Source organism: Hippoglossus stenolepis, chromosome 1 (genome assembly GCF_022539355.2).
Source record: "Hippoglossus stenolepis isolate QCI-W04-F060 chromosome 1, HSTE1.2, whole genome shotgun sequence".
Taxonomy (NCBI): Eukaryota; Metazoa; Chordata; class Actinopteri; order Pleuronectiformes; family Pleuronectidae; genus Hippoglossus; species Hippoglossus stenolepis.
Window position 1 is genome coordinate 22,557,538 of NC_061483.1, and position 26,627 is coordinate 22,584,164.

At 40.4% G+C, this 26,627-nt stretch overlaps 1 protein-coding gene across 2 annotated transcripts; it reads right to left on the minus strand.

Moving 5' to 3' along the window:
• Positions 1-270: 270 nt before the first annotated feature.
• slc6a2 (solute carrier family 6 member 2) lies at positions 271-24,962 on the minus strand. 2 transcript variants are annotated; one of them, XM_035161454.2, is made up of 15 exons: positions 24,883-24,962; positions 23,982-24,456; positions 22,287-22,418; positions 20,900-21,137; positions 13,207-13,345; positions 12,411-12,545; positions 11,294-11,397; positions 9,306-9,430; positions 9,072-9,184; positions 7,918-8,046; positions 6,869-6,968; positions 6,406-6,506; positions 4,834-5,001; positions 3,082-3,153; positions 271-2,364 (listed from the first exon to the last, which is right to left on the minus strand). In XM_035161454.2, exons 2-15 carry the CDS (start codon positions 24,280-24,282, stop codon positions 2,341-2,343), a joined length of 1,881 nt encoding a protein of 626 aa, XP_035017345.1. In that variant the 5' UTR covers positions 24,283-24,456; positions 24,883-24,962; the 3' UTR covers positions 271-2,340. The 2 variants fall into 2 exon arrangements, with proteins under 2 accessions (XP_035017345.1, XP_035017354.1); XM_035161463.2 differs by having other exon boundaries at positions 24,864-24,962.
• Between the last annotated feature and the right edge of the window lie 1,665 nt (positions 24,963-26,627).

A 26,627-nucleotide genomic window follows, 5' to 3' on the forward strand; every position in this document is an offset into this window, starting at 1 on the left:
TGAACCACTGTGGTTCGCCCACAAGTGAATAACTAAAAGTCAAGCACGATGGATTCTGGCAAGAAATACAGCTGCCTTGTAAGGCTAGCCAGCTTCAAACAATAAAGAAGAATGTGTGGACTAAATAAGTTGATATCTCTGGTCTGGGTTTTGACCCTTAATCAGTTTGATGTCTATCATGAATCTAACAAGCTAAGTCTAATCAATATTATATAATAAAAGGTGATTGCAATCAAGAAAAGACGGAAATCACCACTCGTGGCCTTCAGCTTTGTGTGTAGAAGAAATTCTTTATTATCATAGTGTGAATACTTCAGACTTCTTCATAGATATTTGTCACTCACGTTCCACAGGACATTGGTATTGTACACAGTATTTTTGTAAACATAGCCCAGGAAAGACAGGGTGTATTTGTTCACATCCGCATGTGACAATGTAACCCTGGATTACACTATAATATAATATTCTTTTTCTAAATAGTCCATCTTAGCTATACATCAAACACAAAGTTATGACTGGGGACATTTACGTTTAAAATACTTTACATTCACGCTTTGTAATAAACAATTTGATAAATACAAGATTAGATATAACAAAAGAATATATTTATATATTTTTTATATCTTCTTATATATTCCACATAAATTATATTTTTTCGATGTGGCTTTATTCCTTTCAGTAAGGGTGTTCTGTTACGATTCAAGGTTCAAATTCAACTTCATTCGAATAAATAAAAAAAATAAGAGAAAACAGAAAAAGATGATCAAAAACATTCCTAAATAAACATAATGGCACTTCTAAGGTTATTAAAAAAGAACGTCACAAGATATGTTGATGACAGAATAATAGTGTGTTCACAAAACGCCAAGCAAATTTTTTCACGACAAGCCAATGCAAAGACGCGAATAGACACAAATTTCACTCGCATCAGGCGACACAAACAGCACGAATGATGTGATATGAGAGATGCAAAGATGCAGAATTGCTCGAGTTGAAATATTTGAACTCGAGTGAAAAACTTGAATGATGCAATGTTGCAAAAGCCAATCAGCATTGAGAATGAAACCCACTGGAGAAAGTGAACCAAGCTAGCAAGTGAATGGGCCACTGGTAGGCAGGCCTCAGGTAGTCAAAATCGCATCACTTGACCCTTAAAAATTGGCTTTGCGTTTAGTGTGAACACAGCATAAGAATTGTATATCCACTACTCAACATAGTAGTTAAAAACAGTGCAGTGAAAGAGGTATTCCTCCATGTACTGAACGCTAACAGCAATACTGTATGGCTGACAACAAAATCTGAATACACACAAACTCTCTCACTCTCTTGCCATCTGGAGAAAAAGCTCAGAAGCACTGAACAGACGGAAGTTTGTAACACAACAACGATTCAAAACTGTAACAGTTACGCCATTTGTTTAGCTGAATTTTTTCCCTGCATCTTAAGTGAGCAGCCAGGCACTGATCAGGATCAGTCTTTCTTTGAGATAAAGCTCTGGTTGTGAGTCTGGCCTTTCAAAAAGCGTAAGAGGTGAATGAAGCCTGCCTCTTTTTTTTCTTTTTAAAGCTTTGGAGTGATGCATGCATTATTCCCTTTTTCTGTAACACACAATATGTGACAAAAAGCATTATATCAGGCCTGGTTTCTCTTCGCTAAGGAGCTCGACCTTGATGCTCTGTCGACCTGCAGCTCTTTGACTTGAATGTCAAAGGACCAGGTAGCCGGCGAGCTGAGCCGTTCCACAAACTGTGGTTGGATTTAGTGGGTTCCTGAGTCAACACAGTTTATTCTATTTCTTCCTGTACGGACTTTAAGAAACATGGAGTGTCTCGCTCGATAAGGCACTGACACATAGAAGCCACTCAACCGACAGAGTGACAATAATAATAATGTTATAATAATAAATAACCACAGGCCGAAAAAGAAAACTGAAATATGCTTGTCTCCTCTTCAGTAATAGGGATTGTTTTGGTTTTATTTTAGTTTATATCCCTTCTAGGAGATTATAGTCACATCACTAAATATCAAAATTAAATAGTATTATAATAATTAAAACTGTGTATAAAAAACATAATAATGTCCATGGGCGAATAACAGTAGATTTTCCCCACCGGGTGCCCCTCCCTTATGAGCCGAAGTTGTAGAATGGTTGAAATATGAACAGGCATGACTCCGAAATCAAAGTGCTTAAAGCCGCTGTTGACAACGAATGCCTTGGGTGGTAGATGCACAGGAGAGGGGCTGCTGCGAGACAGTGGAGACTGCTGCTCTCCTCATGTGTCCGACCACTGGTAGCACAATAGACGGGACAATGGACGAGGGAATTCTGGGTATTCGTCATCAGATGGCCAACCAATGCTTGAGCTGGAAAACAAAATAAAGTGTTGGGAGTTGTCGTCAAATGTGTTTTAATGTAGCTTTTTCTGCTTTCTCACTGATGGGGTATTTTCTCAACGTCATATAGTGGAGTAGGTTGTTTCCTCACATTTTGTTTCACTTTTAAAGGAGACATATTATGCTTTTTCACTTTTTCAGTACTCCAGTGTGTTATAAAGGTGTGTTATCTAAAGCCCTAGGCAGTAAAAGTAGCTTCTCTCCCCCAAAAGAAAACACTGCTTCTGAAGCCCCTGAAGTAGTTTGGCCAAAACCTTTGCATCATTGTGATGTCACATGACATCACACTGCACCAAATTTGCACAACACACAGCTAGTCTGGTGCGCCCCCTAACGAAGCCAGGAACAGTGGGAGCAGAGGTCAATATTTCCAGTATATGAGGAAAATTATGTTTACTGAATGTTCAAGCATGTACACTTTTTTTTCAATGTCCCCAGTTAAGATAATAAACCTGAATATGAGCGTTATATGTTTCTTTTAAAAAGCGTACATCCAAAAGTATTATTCCTTTCATTTTGCCCATGTTTTTTACAGTAGATTTTCCCCACCGGGTGCCCCTCCATTCTGGGGTCATTTTGACAAATTAGCAACAGTAAGTCATAGTGCACAAATCAATTTGCTAATTCCATGTGTTCAAATACAGATTAATTGCAGGCTCCTTCAAGTTAGTCAGAAAAGATACTTACTGTAAATTGCCGTATATTTCCCTCAGCCACCAAATGATGTTCATGTTCTGGAGTGATACAATATGCTATCCTCTGCAAAACAAGTAATAACAACACATCAGTCTCAACCCTGAGCTCACAACATGGCTACCATCTGCAAGGCATGTATAAACTGGCCCTTTAATAACTGTCCATACACACTACTGTCAAAGTAGGTAAACCACATTTTTATAGAGAAAAGTTTCTATTGAAATTGACTTAGTTTAATGTCTAATTGTTTCTGTAATAAGAACAATGCACAAACAAATATTTTGGAGATTAAATGGGATTTGAAATAATCAACATTTTTGACACATACAGCAGCCAAACATACACGCTCTCTGGAAATCAAAAGTTGTTCAGAAGGGTTTCATGATTCTGCCTTTGTTATGATGAACTTTTGAAAAAAACTGTTTTGGTCCTGACCTTGTTTTCCTTGAGTTAAGTTTAGTTTAGAAGTGTGGGTTGTGTTTGGGTTGTTCATTCTGAGTTCAGTTTCCTGTTTTATTTTGAAGTTTTGCTCCTTGTTTCTCTCTAGCTAAACTTCCTGTCTTTGTCCTGTTTCCTGTGGGATCGTCTGCTCCTGTTCCGAATGTGGTTCACCTGTGTTCGGTTATCCCTGCCTCCCTTGTGTATATAAGTTCTGGTGCTTCCCTTTGTCTTTGTCAGTTCGTCTTGTTCCCCGTGTTCATTATTGGTTGTGTATAGCTTTTCACCTGGACTTGTCTCCTGCATTTGGGTCCACCTGCTCACCCCGTCACAACAAAAGGTTTTAAACAGAGGTTCACACTGATGTGTTCGACCTTCTGTCCAATTGATTAAAAACCAGCTCCCTGAGGTTTAAGTCTGGAGACCTTGCTGCTCTTCATCATGTGAAGCCTCTGTCTGCTTCTTTTCTTCTGAGGTCAAACCCTGGTACTCCCTGTTTTAGTTATTATCTTGCTGCAGGACGAACCCCTGGCTAGCCCGCCTGTCTTCCTTTATTACTTCACATTATAATAGAAACATACTGTCTGACCCATACCTGAAGTCCAATATTAAAAATTAAACCGAGAAAAATTCGGTAATAACTTTCCACCGATAATGTATCTACTTAAAATTTTGTTTTATTATTTAATAATCGAATGCTTGCCTTCTTAAATACATTAGTAAAACAGTTCATGGAGGTTATCTCTGCTTAGAGATGCCATCTCTTTCCAGAACCGTGTGAGGAATTCTCAGAGCAGTTTATTCTGGTCATCATGAAGAGAACAAAGCTAAGGAGTTTAGGAGTTTTCAGGATTAACCTGTGGGTAATCTTCAGGCCTGAGTAACAATGGGAAATGCCAATGGGATGTCGGACCTGTTCCAGTCGAGTGACCCACTCGTTAGCTGCTGAGGGTTCAAAACAGCTCTCTTGGATAATTACAAACATAAACTCTGACTGCTTTGAAGTGATGATTTCATCTGAAAGTGAAATCTCACAGTGTCATCAAGATTAGAGTTTCCTCCAAATCCGACAGTTGTTTTCAAGTTGTGCTTGAAACACAAACATACTGAAAAGCCCTTTGGCCACAAGTGTTCTGTTTACCTCCAATTACACTATTATGTAATGTCTAGTTACACTGTGTGTGATGTCCAGTTTTATTTTTACTGTGTACCAGTGTACACTTGACACTTGAATCTTGAAATATTCATTCAAAAGCATAAGAATGCAGGTTAAACACATTTTTTACAACTTAATTGGATACTGACCTGTTTTAACGTTCCTTTTACGCTGAGTATTTTATAAATAGCATAGACGGGGACAAACAGCATGGAGGACATGGCCACACCCCAGCCAACTACATTGGACCAGTAAGGGAAGGTGTAGTCATCATACTTTAGGCCCGAAGATGTCACAGCACTGGCTATTACCACAAACTGTGAAAGGAAAAGGAGAGGGAAAGAGAAACATAGATTAGTAGAGTATTAGTGCGGCATTAAATATTATGTGGAGTCTGAGGCAGAGATAAGCTGAGGGGAAATGAAGAAACAGACACAGCGGAACCCAGGTCAAGAACTGAAATATCTTTATCAGAACAGATAATCCTTATTAAGGTCCCTCTGTAATTTCTTTAAAAGTTCGTCTGTGTGCACTGTAATAAATCACTCTCCCTTTCTGTAACCTGATTGACCTGTTCTGGACTAATTCATGACGGCGCTACCTGTGCTCTGTCCCTCGGAAACATCATTTGCAGTCGTGTATCATGGAGGAGTCAGTTTACCGGTATACCCGGCTTTTTCATCTGACTACCAAAGGCCATGTTAGTTGAAAATACCACCTAAAGTGCGACAGATCATTGAGTCTCCGTTAGTTAGAAATTTCGAGACAGACAAAGTGTCAATTAATCAATAAAATCATTTAAACCTCAGTGGTCTAGTTGGGTGCTGGAGGCAGCAGAGCTTGTAGGGGCCAAAAGGTTGGACTTCACACCTGTAGAACATTGTTTTGACCCGCCTGTACCTCCTGATACACATTGACGGTGTATGCACACGAGGTATTAAAGGTAAAATGTGACAATCTAGACTAAGAGAAAATGAGGAGATGAATATAATTGGTTGGATGGGGAATGTGTTTCCTCTAGACATCTCCTATGGCACAAAATACAAAAACAGAAAGTTTTTTTTTTTATTGCTCTATTTAACTTTTTTGCGAATGAGATTGTAAAAAAATTAGAATTTTTGACATAAAAGATCTGTCTTTCCTATATATCAAAAGCTATATCTTTAAACAATACTAATTAATTTTTTTCATTTTTGTAATTTACATTATCTTAATGAGATCTCCTCATTGCTGTGAAAATTCCTCTCTTGTCCAGGAGAGGCTGTCAGCAGCCGTATGTATTAAAGGAAGCACATGGCTGTTTACTCCCACCCCTGGACGACAGCAGACCGAGCCACGTGCTTCCTCTTTATCCAGCCAGTGATAAAGTCGCCTGGAGTCGGAGAAGGTTCCATCTATCCTCTCTGTTCTGTCCTCCCTCTGGGAACAGGCCACAAGCACCTCTGCAGATGATTGAATATGAGGCGCTGTGTAAACGGCTTTTCCTGTGTGCCCACAAAACTATTACATCTATTTACTTGAGCTGTTATTGATTCTGATTGCAATGCAATTAAAGTTCTGATGCTGGCCAGGTTCTCTGATGCATAAGCTTCTGTATGCAATGAATGATGGCGTCATACATCTTGCAAGCATTTGTGCTGGAATTTCCAACACATTAGATTATTCCTGTCAAGGACACAAGCCCTGAATGTAGCTACATCCATTTTCTTGACTCCTCTCACCAGAAGAAAAGCTGGGCTGACAAATTTCCAGCAGAGCCTCCAATAAAGACCTGGCTTGAAGCCCATCATCCGCTCGATATCTTCGCTGAAGCGATCCACACCTGGAGAGAGATGTTACACAGCACAGGTTACTGCAGAGTTAAAAGTTATACACGCTCAACATTTTAGGCCACGCCAAGCTCTCTGTGCCAAGTATGTGGTCTCAGCAGGCAGAAGCAGAGCAGCACTGACATGATGATCTACACCTTCAAGTCATTCTTCTATCATCTGCACATACAAGTTTCAAAGTGTATTTTTCTTAACTTAAATTATATCAAGAGTTCGAGAATGTGTGAGTGAAGAGACGTTTCAGTTTTCACTCGTCAAATTCATTGTCATGTTGCAATGGCATTAGAAGAAATCTATAAATGTTTAGTGTTGATAAACAAATGTAGTAATTTTTGAAAATAATTTACGTACTTACCATAAAACCACGACACTCCAATGGCCTCAATCAACACAGCAAACAGTATGGAGGTCCCTGCTGCATACTTATCTAATAGAGTCAGCACGTAGATCCCACCCTGTAGAGAGGAGAGGAAACAGAGAGGATTTCAGCGTAGGTGTGTGTGTGTGTGTGTGTGTGTGTGTGTGTGTGTGTGTGTGTGTGTGTGTGTGTGTGTGTGTGTGTGTGTGTGTGTGTGTGTGTGTGTGTGTGTGTGTGTGTGTGTGCCACGTGTGGTATATAAACCTCCACCCTTAGAGATGAGTGGCCCCCTGTGTGCAGTCACATAAACACTAGTGGTAACATAATACCCTCTCTGTATCTGCTTGCCTTTCATCGGGAGGTGAATGGAAGTGCACTTTGAAGAGAGAAAGTCGGAGCGTAGACGAGCGTCACATGACAACGAGGGGGTTTTGTTGGGCGTTTGATTTGGATCCTGAGAATCAACAATCGCTATCTTGTGTAAGTGGATTAACATGGACAAGGCATCGTTCACTATCCCCCAAAGAATTATTTATTGGATTCAAGAGAAACCATGTGATTCACAAACATCACGTCTTTCTGTCTGCCTGAGTCTGTGTCCCGTTCAGCATTTCTCATCACTGCTGATACGTGAATGCACGACAACCTTTGAGAAATCGAATGATTTGCTCCCTCTGTACAGCTCTAATAACATTCTAAAGTGTGATCTCATGTGACCTAACTAAATGATTTCTTTGAGAGTTTCGTCATCAAGGGACTTTAGTTTTTCCTTTCAGAAAAGGGCGGAATCGGTTTGAATCTGTGATTTAGCTTGTTTTGACATTGCAAATCAACTCAATCTCTCAAATTTAACACACCATTCAAATCCAATATATTTTGAAACATGCATTTCTGTCAGCCAGGTTTTTAGTTGTTTTCGGTATTTGTACACGGACAGTATCATGGCTGAGTGAGTGTATGAGTCTTTGTCATGTTAGACGTGAGGCTTTGACATGTGCTTCATTCAAGTATTGTCTGTAAATATATGGTGACAATATGACACTGACATTAGTAACGCAGAGCAGGGCCACCAGGAAGGTTCCAAAGGCTGTGGCAAAGGTGAAGATTTTCCTGTTTCTCTTGAGGAACTTAAAGTCGTCCGCCAGGCCTGTGATGACCGCCTCCATACCGCCCATCTGACGCACACACAGAGAGAGAGAGAGAGAGAGACGACTCATGCTTATTCCTAGATCCAAGTATAATTATCAACACTTTGAAAGTATGCTTTTGTATGCAGATACATTCAGTACTGTATAGTCAACTAAACAGCTGTGGTCCCAATGTATGTATTCTGTGTTATGCAATCATCAAAAAAATAGTATTCCAGAAACACTAATTTAATTATTGAGTTCATACCTCCACCCAGGCCCAAAAGTCCCCTTATGAAAACACATTAAAATTCACTCGATCCCCTCTGAGAAATCAATGAAAATGAAAACCTAAACTGTCCTTATCTTTGTACAGTGTAAGGAGGCCGGCCCCCACAGCGACAACGCTAACCACTGCACCAATGCCAGGGTACCACGATGTCTTTCCAATCAGACTGGCATGGGCGAATCTAACCTTTTAACATCTAATGAATGTTAATTCAATATTGCATTTACAACATCATGTGTCCATTAAAACAGGTTGATAGAATTTCAATTTTGACGAATTGAGTAAAACTTTTTCATCCAGCAAGGGTTGGAAATGTGTCTTTGGTTCTACTTCACTGGTATAATTGTGTTAAATAAAACGTATTAAGTAATCAAGTCATAAGGCTGCAGGTTTATTTATGTTAATAGCACTCAACAGTCTAGTTTAACATCAGTCAGACTGTGAGCAAAATCTGATATAAATTAAGAAAAGCTTCTTCAAGGAGGGAAATGTTAAACAACATTTTACTGTGTTCTCTACTATATTATTTCCATGTCATGGCAGATTAAACAAAAGTCACGGTAATCTGACTTTTTTAAAGCAAACTGGTACTTTCCAGAAAAAACATGTGCTATCTCTCAGATTTGAACTAGCACAGGGAGGTTGCAGTTTCCCAACAGTACTCCTCAACAATACTATGCATGGATATCATCACCAACCTGAAAGTTTTCTTGACATATACACTTCCATCCCACGTGTGGTTAAAACGATATGATCTGCAGACAAAGTGTTTGTTGAGACTCACCGAGCTGTCGATGCCCAGCGTCAGTAACATGATGAAGAACACGATAGCCCAAAATGTTGAGCCAGGGAGTGTAGAGATCGCCTCAGGGTAGATGATGAACACCAATCCTGCCCCTGTAAGTGCACACACACACACAAACACATATACACACACACACAAACAAAAGTTATGACATCCCCAGACTAATAGATGCTTTTACAAAGCGAATATTAAACTGAATAAAAACCTGCTCACCCTCTGTTGCCACATCTTCTATTTTCACCCCATGTTTGTAAGCCATGTATCCCAGCACGGAGAAGATGGCGAACCCTGAGAAGAAACTGGTGATGCAGTTCACAGTGCTGGTCAAGAGAGCATCCCTAGAAAAAAAGTTGTAGCTTGAGTTAGGATTCGCTGACTTAATTTTTAACAGAACATGGCAGCGTGTGTGTTACTAACATTGTTGAATCACTGCTAAAATCAGTGTTGCTTAATGTTTTTTAAGGTTCCCATGAGTCTTCAGCCCAACACTGTGTTTTAGGAGAGATTTTCAGGTTAATGAGCCGCTTTTGACCTCTGCGCCCAGTTGGTGGTTCGATCAGTAATTACTGTGCTGCTGTTGTGGCCTCACACCTGTGGCTGTCGGCCTCCTCCAGAGCCGAGGAAGCAGAAACGTCTCACAGATACATTCTCTTCCCTCTGATTTTCCCTCTGATCTTGTGCTCTTATATGTTTTCCTTTGTTTTTATTCACAGAGCCAGTGGCTCCCTCAAAACCAGCTATGTGAAAAACAGGGTATATTAAAAGAAGGACATTTGTCCATTGTATACTCAAAACTTTCCTTTAAAAACAATTCTAAATAACCCATTTTAATCAAAGTTAGTTGATCTAGCACAGGAGTATATGTGTACATCGAGTACAGGAGGAGGCATTTAGGCTTTTATGTTTCATATATCTTAACCTGGTTAAAATAACTATGTTTTTATGTCTTTTATTCTTATAGACATTGTATTTCAATTTATTCAGTCAAGTGTTAAAAATGGAATTAGTTTCTTCTTTTGAGCTCTGAGGGTCTTACATAATTTCACCCTGTATGATTCCCCTGAGTACAATATGAAGGAGATTCAGACCCCATGCAAAACTCAAAGGAGAGAGGTTTAGAGGATGGATGGAAGAATGGAGTGTAAAGGACACATTGCTTTTCATTTACTGCAGTTTGCTTTCATAGATTTCATCCAGCTGTGTGGGTATTTGAACATAAAATCTGTGTTCAATTCTGGTCTGGCCTTTTACTTAGTTTAGATTTGAGTTTTGAATTCTAATGGTAATGTGACGACCAATCAAAGTGCCTTATGTAATGAGTCACAGTCACACACACATTTACAAAGTGCTTTTCTATTACACTTGTCCTCATACAGCGTTGGTACATCTGTTAAGTTAAGACTCTGCATATTCCATTTCCTCTCTTATTTTGTTCCCGACTAACACTTTTCAGTTCCTGGTTCTTGGTCAATTCACCACTACACACTTGTTACTGGGTTAGTTTCCTGTCCCTGCTTTTCCTGCCTGGTAAACCCTGTTCATTATATCTGCCAATTCTATTGTTCCTCTGCCAATTTTGACTTTTTACCTCCCTATCGTCTGTTTCTGTTTCTGGTTTCTTATGTAAACTGACTCTTTGTGTACGATCACTTGGACTGCGATTAAAGACGACGTCTCTTATCTTAAACCCCGGTCTCCGGTCTGATCTCAGCATCTGATTCCTCCGGCAGCATCACAGGCACTTTTCATTATATTTCACGCGTTGGAGGATCATTTACTTGAACCATTCAATGTTTTATTAAGAGACAAAATCATTTCAGCATTAGCTGATGCAGCGATGTCGTGAAACTATAGTAAAAAAGTTTTGCTGCTACGGGCAATGGGCAGTCACTAACAGCACCTCTGCATCCCATTAATGTGGAAAACATGAGCCAGCCTCATATCTGCTTTTTGTGAGGAAGAGGAGCACTAAGACAAATCAGTGGACGTACAGCACAGCCCTGGGCTATAATCTGACAACCCTTCCTGGCCTGTGCTTTATCTTTCCTGTTAACACCTGGTCACTGGGGTCAGCTGGACAGATTAGCATCACCTGTACCGCTCTGTGATCCAGTTACATGTCGGGAACGGCCGACTGCTTAAAATCACCAGGATGCTATGTGGCTGCTGGCTTGGTTTGCAAATATACTGCAAACGCTTACCTGTAGCAGTTGTTGTCAAATTTGTTATAACTGGCAAAAGCAATGAGCACACCGAATCCTGCTCCGAGAGAGTAGAAGATCTGGGTGGCGGCATCGATCCATACCTATACAGCAAAATAAAAGACAAATAGGAAGAATATTGGATTGCTAAAGAATATTCAAAGCACTGTTTTGAAGAGCCTATAAATGCTAACTCTCATTATTTAACTTATTTTATTATTCAAATGGTGCATTATGACCAATATGTGGAAAACTGAATCCTTTATTCTCCTGTACATTTTAGGCAGGTAATTGAAGTATGTAATTATATAATTATAATACTGGAATGGCACTCAGACAGTGTATATCACCACCAAGGCCCAATAGTCCCCCTAAATTAAATCAAACTGCACCAAATCTCACACACTTAGAGATATCATTTCCCCTAAATGTGTCAGATGATTATGTTTAGCCAAGATCGATAAAGTATTCACTGAAATGTTGAAAAATGCAATGTTGAAATCTTGGGTTCTTCCCCTGATCCGGATCCACAGCAAATTTGTGTCCCTGATCCAGACTTTCATAGCAACCCCTGTTGCTTATAAACAAGTCAACAGGGGTGAAAACATAACCTCCATGCCGGAAGAAACAACTACGTCTAGTGCCACAAATATTCAGCAAAATGTGAACTTCTTGTCAACCCCAACACATGTATATCAGTATCAGTTACTGGAAGATTGTATCTTACGTACGCGTGTAAAGACTACATTCATTCATTTACAAACATTCAGCATTGGAGGCACCGCTGAGTATCCAGCCTTTAACCCTGAGAGCTGGAGATACTCCACCCTCTTAATTACAGTGAGACAGACAGACGGCTCTCTAAATCTACATAGCCTCTGGCGTGCATGTTATTCATTTAGAGAGTAAGATGAATGGGCAGATAAACCCAAAGGCTAACATGAAACCATCCAGATATAAACAAATAACACCAAACTGCTATAAAACCTGGGATTTCACACTCAAAGCAACAATCATTCCTGTGTCAACCTTGTCTCTTATCTCCAACACTCATGGATGAGTTCAGATAAAATAAGATAATTCTTTTAATAGTCCCCTTAAGGGTAAATCCTCTGACCTCCAGATTGTTGAGCCGCTTGAAGTCGATGTGTAGGTAAGCCCTGATGCCGTCCATGGACCCTGGGAGAGTTACGCCTCGGATCAGCAACACAAAAAGGACCACGTAGGGCATAGTGGCTGTTATGTAGACCACCTGAACACAAACACAGGACAAACAGGGGAAAGGGCAAAAATACATCATATTGTCCCTTTTTTTCTTTGATTCTTTCTATCATTAAATAAATATTGAGAAATAAGAAAAAACTGTCTAGAGATTATATGCTAAACATGCACAACATGTGCAGTGAGTTTGATAAACACTATGACAGCAACAAATCAGTATATTTGCTACAGTTTGTTGCTTGCATGAAAGTTATCTCTATAAACCGATTCTGAATGTAAATATACAGAATCTGTAGGCGACGGACAAGATTTTGGCGCCTTCTGGTTTCTGTTTCTAGTTTGACCAATCAAATGAAAGTCTTGGCCCAGATATTCCCTGTGTACACCAGAGACCCCAAAATATTGGCCGTTGACACCAGAGGCTAATTTGTCTTTAAATGATGGCCAATGAGAGTAACTACAGTAGGTTATATAGCATTAAATAAAAGGCTGAATGTGAGAGTCCAGCCCTCACAATGTTTATCACTGCCTTTTGACCCAGTACCATCAATTTATACTGATGCCTGTGAGAGTATTTGCTACAAATTCATCTACAGATATTTGTGTCAAGGTTCTTTTTTTGTAAACTAAAAGAAGATCAAATGTTGAGAAAGCAACGGTTATTTGTATTGAGTGGTGATCCGGGCCCCTACCTTCCCTGAGGACTTGACACCTTTCCACAGGCTGAAGTAGAGGATGAAGACCACCACAACCAGACACAGGGTCAACTCCCAGCGAGGCATGCCCAGGTCCTGGATGCCCCTACTCTGATGGAGATGCAGCACACCCCGTCTGCACGAAACACACAGACAAAATGAAGAAAAAGGGATCATGACATCTAAAAGGTTGTCTTTGGTTTTGATATATACTGCAAACTCATTTTCATCTGACAATAGTATATTTAATATTATTTTAGGTGATATGTGATGAAACAACAGCGTCGTATTGTTAATAGATGACAAAAATATGCACCATGATCCATAGGAATATAATAAACACTGATATTGTGCCTCAGCAACACATCAATGAGTTTAAATATGATAAGAGGGACAAAATGTTATCTTATGTTATTTATTTCGGCCACATCTTAATGTTCAGAGGTGTTTTTGTAGAACAGGCCCACCCAGGGGGTTACAGCAGCTGGGAGAGTCTAAACCAAACAGCCCACAATATAAGGCCTGAGGTGAAGATCTGCGTTACATCATGTCACCTCAGTTAAACACCGACAACAAACGCATTTAAAAGTTATTCAGCAGTTATGCAGGTTAGCGTGAAAGTATCCGGGTAAAAGCTCTGTTGTCTGGTTTTTAAAGTGCCTTAACCTTCTCTTTCTCATCTCTGCCCCGCCACAAACGGATGCTTTAAAACTGTCAATAATGACCTCCGGGACTGTTTTGCTATTATCGGCCATCCTCGAGCAAAACACTAAATGTCAGATCAGTGTGGGAGTTCAAAAGTTCAAGTGTTTTATTATGACATAATGAAACAAGGGGAGACAAATGGTGTCTCTTCCTCCCCTGGCCAACAATTGACTCTAGCTGCAAGCTCATTCTTTAAGTTTCTGCTCTGAGGAGTGGGAAGGAAGCGCTGTATCGCACAACTTCAGGGTACAATACTGTAGTAAGAGCAAAGTTCACACGTTACATGCAATTGTTCTGGTCACTGATGTTATGAGCTGCAGCCAATGTGTCGTCCTGTCATGTGGTGACGGTCCAGGCTCCGGTGTATTTGAAAACGGCTAAAGCAACTGACTTTCATTAAGACTAAATCTCTATCTGCAGTGAAACACTATCCCTGAGTTGAGAGATGCTAATTTATAATGTCACCACTGTATATACTAGTGCTCTTAATGAAACATAGTGTTATATATCATCTTATAGTCAGGGTACCTCACGTTCTGTGTGGTGCGTCCTCAGGTGTCTCTTCAGGTTTGTGGTTTTTCCCACTGATTTCGGAGCCTCGGGGCTTCTCTCCAAACTATACACTCGGTTTTTTCTCTCAGCTGCATCATGTTTGATGTTGGTGCAAATGTCAACCAGCCTTGTTGTCGTCATGTTCCTTAACCCTCACTTTATGTTATCTGATCATAACCAGCCGCAGCCTTTTAGTGCTTAGCTTGGTCCAATCAAGTGCGTTCATGGTTGTGCTTCAGGATCACAAGAACGACATTCAAGGAAAGACATTTAGAATTTTTGTCTCATCAAGGAAAATGTGGAGAGATTTTGTTAAAGTTTTTAATTTAGTCTTGTATTCTTTCATCAAAGATGTTGATATAGTCACAGTTAGTGTTTAATGACGCCAGTTTCTTGACGACGACTGTTGTCTAAATTTCCACAAGCGAAATGACTGTGCAGGTCATTCTGTAATGTTTGTTTCCTTAGGACAGTTACAAAAGATACGATTTTGCTGCGTTACTGTTGAACACAGTCTGACACAACAGCAGCATCACATGTACATGATGCTTTCTTGTTTCCTGTCGGATTAATACAATGACAGTATGTATCCATGGAGCCACGGTCCATGTGAAGACAGTGACTAGTCACTGAACACGAGTGGAGGAATAAAAAATGTTCCAGTCATAAATGTTTGCACTGTAAAAAAGGTGTATACATGAAAAGTTCAAATCCCCTCTTTGAAGTGCATGAAAAAAGCCCCATCTGTTTATACTGTATACTTCAAAGACAGATAGCTTCTGTGAAGACTGTGCAGCCCAGAGGAAGTCTGTGAAATGACTTTGACAATACAGGACACATGCTGAGCTTGACGCACTAAATATATTGAGCACGCAGCATGGCCAATAATCAAACCTGCTGAAGTTCCACTCCCTTGTACATGTATGTTTATTTTATCAGCCTCTCTGGATATTGTTCAGCCTCCAGGGACTTGATCTATTATTAGTAAGTCAATGATTTTACTTGACAGGAGAAAGTCAGTGTCAAAGTCAATCATATGTAAGCTCCGGACCTGTGAATTGTTAAAAACCTCAGGAAAAAGAGTGACATGATATTGCTCGAAAATAATATATGAATCGTAAAATCGTGAAGTGAACCATATATTCCAGGTGGACTATTGCGCTTGAAAAATAATCAGCGAGTATAGTGTGTATGGACGGACGGACAACAATAGGGCACTTCAAGGCAGATCTTGCTTGGGGTTGGGCTCTGTAGGGGATAATAAATCCTCTTTCTTGCTGCTAGCTTTGAGCACACAGCGGCGATGCCAAGGCACAGCGTGAGGGAGCGAAGCCAACTGAGTAAACACTTCTCTTCCTTCACCTCTTGCACTCTAACACAAACTGTATAATGGAAAGTTCTAGTCGGCTTTAGATTATAGCTGTAGTTGCGTGCACGTACATGTGTGGAATAAGGAGGGGTAACGGTTTGGGATCTTAAAAAGAACTGTAGTTATTTTATATATACTGGGAACCTAATAGTATTTTATTGTTAGGGTTTTTATGAGCTGCTGAGCTAAGATCCAGATGTTTGGGAGTAAGTTGGAGAGAAATCATACCATAGTTATTTAATTACATGGTACCATGGTTCCTCTACGGGCATTAAACTCGACCTTTCAGCGAAGATGGATAAGTGATGTCTGCATCACTTAATTCATCTCATGCGATTTTATTTTAAAATGACCTTATTACAGATAAACCTTTACTTCTGACCTTTTTTCCAAAGTTAAGACACAGATGTGCACTAGTTATTTATAGCACAGCAAAATTATGAAAGGATCAATGTGGTTTGCCTGTTAGTTGGTATTAAGATCCCATGCAATGAAATAAACAAGGCAGTAGTCATCACTCCCATCTTTCCTGAAATGTCAGGTTTATGGTCAAACTGTACTCTGTCCTGATAGAGAAGTTAAAAATGGCTAATGTGTAAGTTCTGTGTGATATTCTTCTAATAATGTAGTTATATGTTCTGGTACAAACAGTACAGTGTACATTACACTGTAACTCTGGTGTATTCACCCTGTATGTAGTGGGATGTAATCTAAAGCATTACCAACTTTTATTTTCATCTAACTTTATTTTACACCAAAGATGTTGTGCTCTGGGCTCATAATACAGAACAGTTCTTAATACAGGACTGTATTATTATGATTAAGTCCATGTTACAGCTAACGAGTTACCTTCAGAATAGAATTGAGCCTTAAAAGCAGGAAGACTCGGCTAATTTGTCTAATTATCTGTAAATTTGTAACTTCTCATAATAATAAATATTAGGTATAATATTTAGAATAATAAATAATAAATAGATTTCTAACTTGGCGCTTTGCTCTGTTTGCTGCATTGTATAGCTGTGTGTAGCACATGCTCACTCGCATATTCCTGCTATCTTCCATAAAGTTTTTACCATCCACACAGATTGTCAGAGCTCATAGTTTCAGTTTTAACGCGTACTTGCAAGTGGCATACGATGCAGTTTTCTCTCTTATGCAAGAACTTGTCTTTTGCTCTTTACCTGTCACTCAGAATCTGTGAGAGTCACTTCCGTGCATGTGACTAAGGTTTAACTAATTCTGTGGGAAACGCTTCAATTCCTGAATTTGCTTATTTTTTTAGATCCGCTCCAAAATGTAATTTCCAAACGGTTCTTCCTCAGGCCAACCCTATTCAAAATTTCATGGAAATGGTTCTGGCTGTTTATTTATGTTTTTCAAGTCACTTAGAGGAAGCGGTGTCATATAATTACCTCCTTAAGTTCTTACAGTGACCATGTCCATAAACATTTTGAGTTGTCTTTCAGGCCAATGCCACTTATCACACATGATAACATGATATCTCAGGAACGCTTTGATGAAAATAAAGTGATTATAATTTGATGTTCAAAGGTCAAAACCTCTCGAACACGTTATCTCAGGAATGCCTTAGGAATTTCTCCACATTTGGAACAAACATTCACTTGGAGTCAAAGACGAACTGATTAGATTTTAGTCAAAGGCCAAAAGCAGAGTTTATGTTTGTTAAAGGTGCCTGTCTACCATTTGGTGCACAGTGTACAGTGGAAGCTGTTTTCAGTGGTTCCTGAAATCCCAAAAGTATTTTGCAGGCCCGAAAAATTAGGGAGTTAGTTGAAAGATGCTAAACACTCTGTAGAGCTGAGTGGAACTACAGAAATATTGATTGATAACCCACAATAAAGGGAGATTCCCAAATACTGATCTGTCAAAAATCGAATGAGCTGATCCAAAATATCCACGTCTGTCACTTCTACAACTTCATAACCTGATTTCATCCTCCAATATATTTTCCAAAGGTTCTCTGAAACAAGTTAATTCTTTTTTTAGCACTGAATAATGAATACCGTCAACATTATTGTAGCTGAGAACAGCAAGCTGGGCTGATTTAGGCATCACATGCAGGACTTTAACAATAATTCAATGATAACACAGACTGAAAACTCCATATGAGCGGACTCGATGAAGGTGATATGGAAGTGAAATTTAATTCATGTGACATGGCTTATTTGGAAGATGTGGAGTGGAAGGGGCTCAGTGACGGCGGCCAAAAAAACTGACCTGGAAACAAAAGATCTGGGCATTTCTCTGCAATTAATTTTGTACCTCGTGCAGCCTCAAAAGAAACCTCCAAGATGTTAAACTCTCAAATCACAGCATCAAGTCAATTAACTGTACAGAATGAGGCTGCCTCATAGCTTGAAGGCATACAAATCATGAAGCTGTTGAAACTGAGCTTTCATGGTTAAGCTGCGGGACGGAAAGTCCAACACTTTTGGAAACCAGCTCCCCCAAAACCTTTCTAACTAGAATGGAACCACATTCAAATTCACTACAAATCCGGATTTTAATTTGGAGCTGCACCAAATTGCACACACTCTTAAATATCAAGGTAAATGGTCTGTAGTTATATAGCACTTTTCTTGTCTTGATGACGTCAGGGGCAATTTGGGGTTCAGTAGCTTGCTCAAGAATCGCAGGTCTTCTGTGGACGAACTGCTCTCCCTCCTGAGCCCCAGCCGGCCCCAATATCAGTCCCCTAAATCTGCCTTTTTTTCATTAGAGATCCATGAATTGTTCTCTGAGAAATAAACGAAAATTTAAAAAAAAAACTGTCGTAATTTTACAGAAAGTTAAAAAAAAACTAACGTTCAAACTGAAAAATTGACAGTGACAAGAACACCAACCCCACACATCAACCTCCATTCTCTTCAGAACAACCCTGAAGCAGCCACATGTGATTTCATGTCAGGGATAACCAGACTTGATGAATAGCCCTCATTTAAACAAAGAGATCTAATTACACAGACACTTGAGGAGATTGATTTCACCTAAGCCTCACATGCAATTTGACTTATTTGCTGAAATAATTACTTTTAAAACAACAACGTCAGATCATTTTGTAATTAATTAGATAAATTAGGAGGAAATGAAATCAAACCTCTCAGCTGTGTTTTGACCTATGATGCTTTTCATTTATTTCATTTTTTGTCCTGCTTACTCCGTTTCTCATCCTGTAACCAACATTAAAACACTGCGTCAGCCTCAAGTATACAAAGGCCAGCCAATGGCAGCCCTGTGTGTTAGGAAAAGCAGCACACCAGCTCATGGAGTGACGAAAAGAGTAAATGTGTTTAGAGTAACAGGGCCAAAGGGACCTGGAATGATGTTAAAGTGAACATTTACTGGCAGCGCAATATCAATACGATCAGATGTACAAGGAGGCCTCTGGGAATTACAACACCACACAAGGCCTCTGGGTCATGTACGGACTCTAAATTTCGTTCTCCAAATAAACTGATGTCTTCACGCTGCTATCTGTCTCCCAGAAGACCCTGTAGCTTTGAATTTACTATCAGCCAAAGATAAGGCGAATGCTAAAGAGGAGTTTCGCGGATCCTTCGGTCCCTTCGGATTGTACGTCTGGACACATACGCAGTTTGCGTGTTCCTGAGGGCTTTTTGTGTGTCGAGCGGTTGTGTATGCAACCTGAGTATCCGATTCTAATCCAGTTCCGCTGTTTATCCACCCACGACGTCACATGCCAACAAGATTGAATCTTTTCTTGAGGAAAGTCAAATGTGAAGGGAACAAAAGTGAGTTGAAATAGTTTACTTCAGGATATTGATATCCAAATAAAACACGACCCGCTCTGAGTGTTTCTCAGCTCTGGAGAGACATCAGACATAGTGAAAGAGAGACAGACCGTCTTACTTGTTGGAGACGCGTTTTCCCGTCTTGAGTCCTGGACAGACAGACCATCTGCTGAGGCCTTATGAATGCAGTGATTTATAACTGTCATTTTACACAGTATTTTTTATGCCTGGCAACAGTCGCACACAGTATGTGTCAACAGTAAATAACAGAAAGAACGATTTTTAACTGTGATACGGATTTGAAATGTCTACAATGAAGATGGATGACACGTCTCCACTTCTTCCCACTGTCTTGCACATCTGGAGCCGTAGCCTTTGCAGTAGCGATTGGGGGATTTCAAGAACCCGTTGATACACACGCTCAACCAATTGCGAGTCAGTCTCAGATGTCAAATAATGACGTTTCCCCCATCAAATAACTTTGATGGTGAAACCAAAGTGTTTCACTTGAAAATACCTAATGCGTAAAACAACTTTCTGAAGCAGTTTCATTCATGGGACTCTGACAAGATAATGGCCATATTTGGCTTAAGTCATTAAGTCATTAGTGCAATTATGGATCTGGTGTCAGTTCATCCTGGGTTAAATTCTTGTATTTAATCAGTACATCCTGCTTGTTTAAACCAAAGACTCAGAGAAAAACGGAAAAATAACAATTTGTGAGTAAATCTATCCATGTTTCTATCCAAGTTCTACAGTCACACAGTCCTGCTGTTGTTTGTAAAGAAATACTTCTAGCACGTAACTTCTCATAAACCCTGAAATGTCAATTATACATTAAAGCCTAAAGCTACGATAAGTAGAGAATTTGCTACGGAGTTTGACTTTCTCACATGCACAACGCAGAAAGCAGCTTTAGTCAGCTAGTTTAAGACAACCACACACAACTTAACTGCTACACACACTTCAGATGTTGTCAATGCTGAAAGTCTGTGACACTTAATGAGGTCTGACACATCAACTGGTTATTCAAATACACAGCATTAATGTATGAGATGATTTTGGTGTGTAGGGCGTTAGTCAGCTGTAGTTGTTAAGTTAAGTTTGCTTTGTGTAGAGGAGGTTTCAAATATATTCTTTAAAATGTGTGGTAGTGTACAACCTATTATGAAATTCCCTGTACAACACAATCTAGCAAAACATTATCACTAAGACCTACAAAATGAACACCTTTCTGCCATTGTCCTGACACAAGGGAACATTATGCTCTGACTTATCTGAGATCACTTACTCGTAGTACTCCGCAGCCGGGGTGATCTTGTACTTGGCGTAAGATGTTCCATTGCCGAGGAGGGATGCATTTATAGCTTTGGGGTCCGTGCAGTTCGGACTGTTCCAGCTGTTGTCACATCTGAGCCACGGCAGCTCGCTGGTCATGGAGGAGTACAGGTAGTACAGGGACCAGGCGATGATGACGTTGTAGTAGAAGCCGACGTACAGGGCGATGAGGATCACAGTGTAGCCCACACCTGGAGAAGACAGGGAGGACGAGATGATGGTTTACTCTAACACTGTGCTGTGCATACAAACATGACCTTAGGCAAGTTACACACCGACAGTACACGTATCTGTACCACACCACTGTCTTTACAGTGTTTTACAGCAGGGGTTCTCAATCTCCTTGAGGAGTGACACAATGCATGACTATTTTGGTCCTGGTTACTTCTTGTAAAAAGCAAATATCTTGTCAAATGAGGGTCCGTGGTCTAATTTGTGTCAGTTTAGGGAAACCACTGTTTTCAGAACATCAGCCTGGTGAAAGGTCCCCCGACAAACGGCCTCTTAGAGTTGATTGGATAAAGAGTCATTTTCATGCACCATCACCATAAGGTACGTACAGTGTATAACTCCCTCTGTGCGGTGAAGGGTATATGCTGATAAACACAAACTACTTAATATGCATACACATCTACTTGGGCTTAATGTAGAATTTCCATTGAATTGCACTTCTTTTTTATTTTATCGTATCCCAAGTCATTCTGTCTCCTCTGGAATGTGACATCCTCACATGAAAACAGAGAGGTCCATGGAGCCATCACCCACTCATTCCTCGGCAGGAAAATAACAAACCCTCCTCAGCGCTGGCGCCAACAAAAAGAACGACTGGTGCTGATTCAATAGTGCAGACAACGGTGGTTATCTGACTGACAGTATTAAATAAGAAGTGATTGAATAAGAGGCTGCAGTGTGTAAAGGTCAGGTCGGATTTACTCTTATCCAGATACATGTTATTAGAGCTCCTTCTATCACAAATCACAAAAATAGTGAGTTTATTTTTGAACTTTATAGTAAATGTGCTGCAACCTTTTCCCTGTAATAAGGAACATGTTTGATTTGAAATGTAGGCGTGTGTTTCTGTCCTGGTTTGTTTTCACTCAGCGGAAATCTATGATGTTGCAATTACAAGAAAAATGAACATATAGAAATGCAGAGAGGTGATGAGAGACACTTATACGTCTGTGAGGGGAGAGGACATCATCAAAGGGATGAAAAGAAAGAGGAGGTAAAGAAAGAAAGGGCAGGACAGAGCAGGGTAAGTACTTTATGCGGTTAGAGAGACACAGGTTCATACACGTGCAGCTTCACATAGGTGAGTGTGTGTTTGTGTTACAGTTCACCTTTAAAGATGGGGCATATTTTCCAAACCGTAGCTGCCCCCTCCCTGTTATACTGGCCCAGAGCAAGTTCCATATAGAACAATGGCATCCCCGCTATGACCAGGAAAAGAATGTAGGGGATCAAAAAGGCACCTGGAGAAAGAAAGAGGGAATTACATGTTACATTTTGAGTATTTTTCTGCTCATTCATCTCTGGTGTGACTTACATTTAGCTCACGGTAACAGATGTTTCAATATTCATATGGAAATAAGTGCGAGATAAAACAAATTACCAAAGAGAAAAGTTGGAGAGGGGATTGACATTCTCGGAAAAAGGCCACGTAACAACATACTAACATACGAGCAGGAAGGCTCACAGCTATTTTCCCACTTCGCCTCAGTGGCACATCCACCAGCGAGGAAATGACCTCCCTGTAATTGAATTGTTCTCGACATTGTCCATCACAAATGACACATTATCTACTGTAATGAATACATTTCGCTGAGGGTCAATATGATTGACAGGGACGGCAGAGGAGCTGATCCTTTGGGGCACCGCGCACAACGTGTTGATTTTTTTTTCTTCTGAATGGACACGTCGGCAAACAGAGGACAGAGCAGTGCACCTTCTAGTGACCACTCTGTTGTCATGAGTACTGAAGGTAAAACAACACGGTTGGACACCATCCTTTGTTGGCTCAACCACGCACACCTATTTTCCTCTCGCTCTCTTACTACAGTGAAGCTTCACTGGTCAATGGGCTTGAAAACAGTGCAACCTGTCCCGCTCTTGTATTCAGACTTAAAGAGTAAGACTTGTTCTCAGGTTTTCAGATAGTTCTGGCAAATGAACCTCGCTGTATATTTAAAATCTGATATTAAGATTAGAATCTAAATGATTTACACGTCGAGAGGTAACTTCACTTGATGCGTCTGACCATGTGAAACAGTAGGAGTCCGTTTAAGAGCCACATCTGCATGAGACCTTTTCTTCATTCTAAGCTTTCTAATGAGCCATTAAGCAATTAAACACAATTAAACACCACTGTTTCCCCCCACTCACTGCAGGGAACCTTCAGTTTCCTATAGTTCTAATGGTGGTTATGTTGTAACCAAACCTGCAGAATATGACACCTGTATTTCCATACTCACTTACATTTTACAAAGAAATCTTGCAGGATATTAAAACAATGTATTCTGTGACAAACCCTTTTTTTTTGACATTTTTTATCTGTCAGTCTCACATGGTGCAGTTTGGAGTAGGTAGATGTTTTACACGTGATCTTTTTTCATGTGCATGCTTTGATAAAGAGATGTAAACTATTCCCTTCATAAAAAGCGACATATATCTTCTCATATATAGACCTGAGAGTATTGAAAGCTGATTAAATGAGATTAAAGGAACCAAAATCACAACAACTATACAGCAAAATGACAAAAGATTACTCGATCACAGAATGCTGAAGCCTCAGTGTGAATTTGGTTACTTAGTTCAATCTCACTGGGACGTTTACCTGGTGAAATAAATTATATATGATATCTATGAACAGTTTAAACTCATTTTAGACATTTTAAAGTAAAAGTAAAAAATTCCTTGGCACATTTTGCTACAAGGGTTTAGAGCCTGAACGTGTCAGCTCGCGTCATGATGTGATTGGTGACCTCCAAAATGTTTAAGCATCTGTTTACGCGCAGAATAAAACATGGTTAACTCACCTCCTCCATTTTTGTAGCACAAGTAAGGAAATCTCCAAACGTTAGCCAGGTCCACCGCGAAGCCAATGACCGACAGCAGAAAGTCAATTTTCTTGCCCCAGGTTTCTCGCTCGTCCTCGTCGGAGTTGGATCCGGGGTGACCCGCGAGGTGGCCGGGGGTGGGAATGATGGAGGAGCTGGTGTACTGGACGCCATTCTGGTCCTTCACCAGGATCAGTTCTACCTCTTTTTTCTCCACATTGCACTGTTTCAGCGGGGCCACCGACGAGAGCTTGTGTTCTGGCAGAACCTGGATGTTCATCTTCTCTGCGGGTGAGTACACGGGAAGGAATCCCGCGCTGGTCCGGCGCTCTCACAGCCCCCTCCGGGAGCTGGTGGTCTGAGCCGGTGCACTGGAGTGAGGATCCCGCCGATACCACCCGGACAAGAGAGCGTTCTCCGCTGACACTACAGCAGAGACCTCCGCGTGCATGGGCTGGAGAGGAGGGAAGACAAACAAGAGAGTTTGGACAGGTTTGGTGCTGGTGCGTAAAGTTGCAATACATTTACGCACAGCGAGAAATACAGGTTAGGACTGCCAGGAGGGAATAGGTGACATTATTACTCCTACAGCAGACAGACCTATGTCTGTGCCGCATTAAGATAAAAAACATTATAGTCTGATGTGCAGCAGGAGCAGGTGCCGAGCGATAAACGCTTCAGAGCGAATTCCTCCCTGCGTCACCGGCGCGCATTGTTCAGAGCGCAACGATCTACCCAATTAAAACAACTACCTAAAACATTCCTCGTAAGGATAATGAAAAAGATAAATGTAGTTTTGAATATGTCCCCGTTACTAAAGCGATTTAAAGCCGTGCCACTGAAAGGCAAATCCCTCCGTACTTGGAAAAGCTAGGGATACCTCTCCATGACCCGGTGCTGTGGTTGTCCAGACGCATCTGAGGGACGCCTGCCCATTCTGAGGGAACTATAAGACTCGCCTTCTCCAACGGAAACCATATAAAAAAGCGAGCTTTTAAAACGCTCCCCTCTCTCTCTCTCTCTCTCTCTCTCTCCCCCACGTGATATTTTATAATTGAACACTTTCTCTCCAGTTTGATGTTGACTTGGCATGATCGCGTTTTTTTTCATTTGCAGAGCTCATAATCCCCAAAACTTTTGCATCTGCTCCTGACTTGACGGGAGGGGAACAGTCACACGGCAGTATACAGGTTTAAAAATAAATCCACTAGTGGTGCGTGACATGGCCACTTACCTTTTCTATAAATCCCATAGTTTATCTCAAGAAAGAACCTGATGTAAACTTTAAAAGCTTTGGGTGCGTTTGTTTATTTGAAGGATACATTTTAAAGACAGACCGCCTCTTGTACCTCAGACTGGTGCTTGGATTTAACATTTTCCAAGACACATAAGATCCCTTTACCTGCAGTTTCACATTTGAATTTTACATATGGGCTTCAACCAAAACTTTTACCAATGTTTTTAATTCAGACTTTATCTGTTTCTTCTCTGTTCTGAACAGATTGAATTACAGTTTTCTAAGAAGCAGTAAAAGCATTGTGTTCCATGTGTAATTCAATTCCACGCCAGCTTTAGCCAAGGGCAATGATTTCTATTAGATATGGTTGATCAGTTCATCCCATTAAAGTCAATAAATGTCCTCTTTGCTCTCCAGTGCTTGTTTTTATAAAAGCCTAATAGGGCTGGTTTTAGGCATTTTGTTTGTGAAGATTGAATAACTGCAGTGATGGTAAAGTAAAGGTTCGGCTAACATGGAGGGATAATGTGTTATTACTGATGTTTTCCCCTGAATATGTTCTATTCTTTGCACCTTTTTTGTATAGTCATGTACATTTGAATGTGTGATCTGATGTACTTGTGTGATGTTGCGCATAAAACTGGGCTTCTTTGAATTTCAAGCCATCAGTAATGTACACTGGCACATACAGTTTGATTGGAGCTGTCCCTCAGCTCAATATGCAGGTGTATATTCAGGTTATATATTGGAGAATAAAAAGGAACTGAACCCTTAACCTGCACCATCATGCTGAATCCATGGAGGTGTACAGGACTGCTCGAGGCAAAATTACATCATCCCTTACCTTTTAGTTTGATCCAGTTCCAGAGGCCTCACCTCTCGCTCTGTTTGAACGTTCGGACTCTCCCATCAGTTCCAAGCTATGGTTGAGAAGCTAATTGAACAAGACGCAGCCTCACAGTGCGACCCTCTGGATTTAACCTGCGCATTTGGTTGAGGTCGCATAAGACTCTGTTCCTTTCCTGTCTTTTTCACTCTGGATATGTCTGTAAATGCACTGCTACTTCTTTGCATTAACTCAAACATTAATCATAGCTACTTGCCCAAACCATACCCTTACCCTAAACTTAACCTAACCCTAACCCTAACCCTAACCTAAACATAAACATAAACCCAAACCTAACCCTAATGTTATCCTAACCTTAAAACATGCCCTCACCTTAAAATGTAACTATTTACATTATGGGCACTTAGATTTAGGACCCCATAAGATGAGTAATACCTGGTCCACACACACACACTGCATCTCGACCTTTCACCCACCTGACCTCACAGTTCCAGACATCAGATGATTTATGACATGACTTGAATCAGACTTTCAGATCTAT